General features: G+C 38.6%; 1 protein-coding gene across 1 annotated transcript; it reads left to right on the forward strand.

Moving 5' to 3' along the window:
* Positions 1–96: 96 nt before the first annotated feature.
* On the forward strand, positions 97–2,227 carry LOC136829184 (cuticle protein AM1274-like). Its single transcript, XM_067087500.1, has 3 exons — positions 97–196; positions 917–1,203; positions 1,938–2,227. Exons 1-3 carry the CDS (start codon positions 188–190, stop codon positions 2,170–2,172), a joined length of 531 nt encoding a protein of 176 aa, XP_066943601.1. The 5' UTR covers positions 97–187; the 3' UTR covers positions 2,173–2,227.
* The last annotated feature ends 1,114 nt before the right edge of the window (positions 2,228–3,341 follow it).

Here is a 3,341-nt window from a genome sequence, read left to right on the forward strand (position 1 = left end):
ACGATGAGAGGTTAAGGAAAAGGAAAGGAAAGACAAGAAGCAAAGAGGAAAGATAAAAGATACCTTTCCCTTCCCTTCAAGAGGCAATGATCTAAATTCAGTTTGTAAGAAGTGGCGTCATTGGCCATTCGTATATAAGCACCTCCTCGACCACTTTCTCCAGCAGTCTTCAATTGCCACCTCCAAAATGAAGATAGTAAGCAGGCTCACGGTTCCTCTTCATCGCTAGTGCCACTTGAGAGCTGATAATTATGTTTCCATTATATCTAGATGTGCAACGTTTTGAAATCGGTCATTTTTACCCCTTTTCGAACATCACGTTAAGCGAGGCTTCTCAAATCGGTTATTTTTAATCTGCTTTAATTTTTTGAATGATAAAATTAGAAATTTTAACATTTCTTTCACACTGAATCTGACCCCCGTAAGATAGTAGTACCGTCAGTGCACCTCCCATAGTGCACTGTAGGCATTACTAAAGTGCACTGCAGCGTCCGTTCAGCAACTATATGCAACCACTTTTAAGCCTTTTACTTTGCCTTCATTCCCACTTCTTTTCTTCAGTCTTGGTGTCCAATCTCTAAAAGTTACTTCTTAATCCAACTGTGAGGACTTCTCCCAATTCCACTTTTAGATCCCTGTACTTCATTTTCTGGATCTCTTTATCTTGTTATCTAAACACTCCAGATCCCTCTTTCCATTTCTTGAGCGCTGAATGGCTGAAAGCCTTCAGTGCTTGGTTTGACAGCTTAATTATAAAGCCAAACACTCAGTTTGAAGTAAAAATCTGTGAAACATATTTTTAATCACTCAAATTCAGTAGCTAAGTGCTCTAAATGCTGTTTACGAAGAATGATATTTATTTACACTACATGGTCATGTATAAAGAAAAGAAAATGGATATTTTGTCCTTCTGCAGGTCGTCATATCCACATTGGCAGCTTTGTCCATGGCTGCTCCGCAGTACAGCTCAACTTCTCCAGTGCCTACGCAGCCTTCGACTACTCCAGCCCTATATGGAGTACAAGGAGTAAGGAGTGAAAATCCGGAAGCTCCAGCTCCAATCGCCATCCTAAGGAACGACAGGGTCCAGAATGAAGACGGAACTTTCAACTTCGAGTTCGAAGGCGACAATGGCATCATCGTCTCTGGTTCTGGTTCTCCTTCAGGAGAAAATGGCACAGTGGTTCAAACAGGCAACTACAAGTGAGTATTCGGCAATCGTTCTCTCTCTCTCTCTCTCTCTCTCTCTCTCTCTGCGAGAAATATGCAAGCAGGTTAAAGCATATTTACGCATTTAAAGCTAAAGCAGAAATGCAGGTACTTGCAGGGGTATTTTCCATAAATTTTCACCTATTACCATTTACAGCAAATAGAATTCTGTACTTCTAACCAGTAAAGATAATGCTGTGCGCTCTCCGAAAATGACGAAACCTTCGTAAATTCACATTATAAGTCATAGAAGAAGTGTATCACTTAATTACTTTAGTTTGTTTGGAAATGATAGATTTCACCAAAGGTACCTTGTTTTTTCTTCTGAAAGATAAAAGATTTATTAAGAGTATTTAAGAGTCATCCTAACTTTTGAACGCTTTGCAAATATGCTTCAAATATCTTAAGGTCAATCGTCTTGAGGTTTTATCCATTGATAATATTTCCTATTTGTATTATTTTTCACCTCTCCGACTTAGTAAATCAGATCCAAACTATTCTAACAGGAAACAGCGAGGGAAATGAGATTCCAGTGTTCACTTTTATAGGATAGTAATCCATGCATTTTGCAAAAATCGATTGAAGGCGAATTTTCACTCATCTGGATTTCGGCCCTTTATAAAGGCCTAATGCTGCTTGTACCTGAAGCCAATGGCTCTGTAGCTTTTGGGTAATAGCGAGGCATGGCCCTTAACCCTACACTTAACACTCCACTTCTGTATTCCTAGGTACACTTCCCCTGACGGAACCGTCGTCGAATTGACTTATGTGGCCGATGAAAAAGGCTTCCAGCCTCAGTCAGACAGTCTCCCAGTGGCTCCCGAATTTCCCCACCCAATTCCCCAGTTCGTCCTCGACCAAATAGCCAAGGCTGAAGAAGAAGACAAAGTTGCTACGGCGCGTGATTCTGTTGCTGGAGCTGGCGCTCCTTCCAGTTCTAACGTCTATGCTGCTCCAGCTTAAACCTTCCAAATAGTTGTAAATTTCCTAAGTATATATAATAAACATTACCACCTACTTACTATCTTTGCTGTCATAACATCGTGAAATGTGTGACTGGTCTCGTTGCCTTCGTTTTGTGTACACTTATTCGCCAATAGTCTTTTGTTGTGATAGGGAGAAAATAATGAGATGATGAAACAGCGCAGCTACCTACTTTCCGAAAGTCGATTCATCATATTCTAAAGGATTTTGCGAGTTTTTTTCTCATTTCTTCCCTTGCTTGAAGCATTTACAACTTTTAATTCTTTGTCTACGTCACCTTCGATTTAAGTCTAAATGCTTAATAAATTATTCAAATCAGCAGACTTTTTGGAAGACCATGCCAAATCAGCTAAATCTGACGATATGGATTTCATAGACTTAGTCTTAATTTTAGTAATCAGTCTCTCCCAGACCTTCTTCATCCGCTGCATCCTCCACACGTTCTATGTTCCCACCAAGTTTTATATTATATCACCAACAACAATCTTCATATCCCTTTGTGGTGTGTGTGTGTGTATATATATATATATATATATATATATATATATATATATATATATATATATATATATATATATATATATATATATATATATATAGTGTGCTATACATCAAAGAATGAACTTTCCGGAGAAACGAAAGATAGATTTTATACAGCATTGCAAAATTTTGCGGGTCAAATACCACAAAGGGATATGAAGATTGTTGTTGGTGATGTAATATAAAACTTGGGGGAACATAGAACGTGTGGAGAATGCAGTGGATGAAGAAGGTCTGGGAGGGACTGCAGACGACAGCGGGTGCAATTTAATAGTTTTGACTGTAAACAATTTGGCAATTGGAGGTTCTCTTTTCTACTAAAAGGAAATGAACTTTGACATTTTCAGATGGCAGTCATAATGATGCAAATAGATCACAGAGCCGTAAATAGAGAGGCAAAGAACTCGGGGATGCTAGGATCTACAGAGGAGCTGACGTTGGCAGTGATCAGTAAATTGTTATTGCCAAACTAAAAGTAAAATTAAAAAAAGCTAACAAAAAGTTAACAGATTATCTAGGATTGATACAAGAAAGACCCTTAAAGAGGAACATGAAGAGGCTTTTGCAATTGAAAGTCGAGAGAGAACTGCGGTTTTAGAAACCATATT

This window comes from Macrobrachium rosenbergii, chromosome 44 (assembly GCF_040412425.1).
Source record: "Macrobrachium rosenbergii isolate ZJJX-2024 chromosome 44, ASM4041242v1, whole genome shotgun sequence".
In the NCBI taxonomy this organism is placed as follows: Eukaryota; Metazoa; Arthropoda; class Malacostraca; order Decapoda; family Palaemonidae; genus Macrobrachium; species Macrobrachium rosenbergii.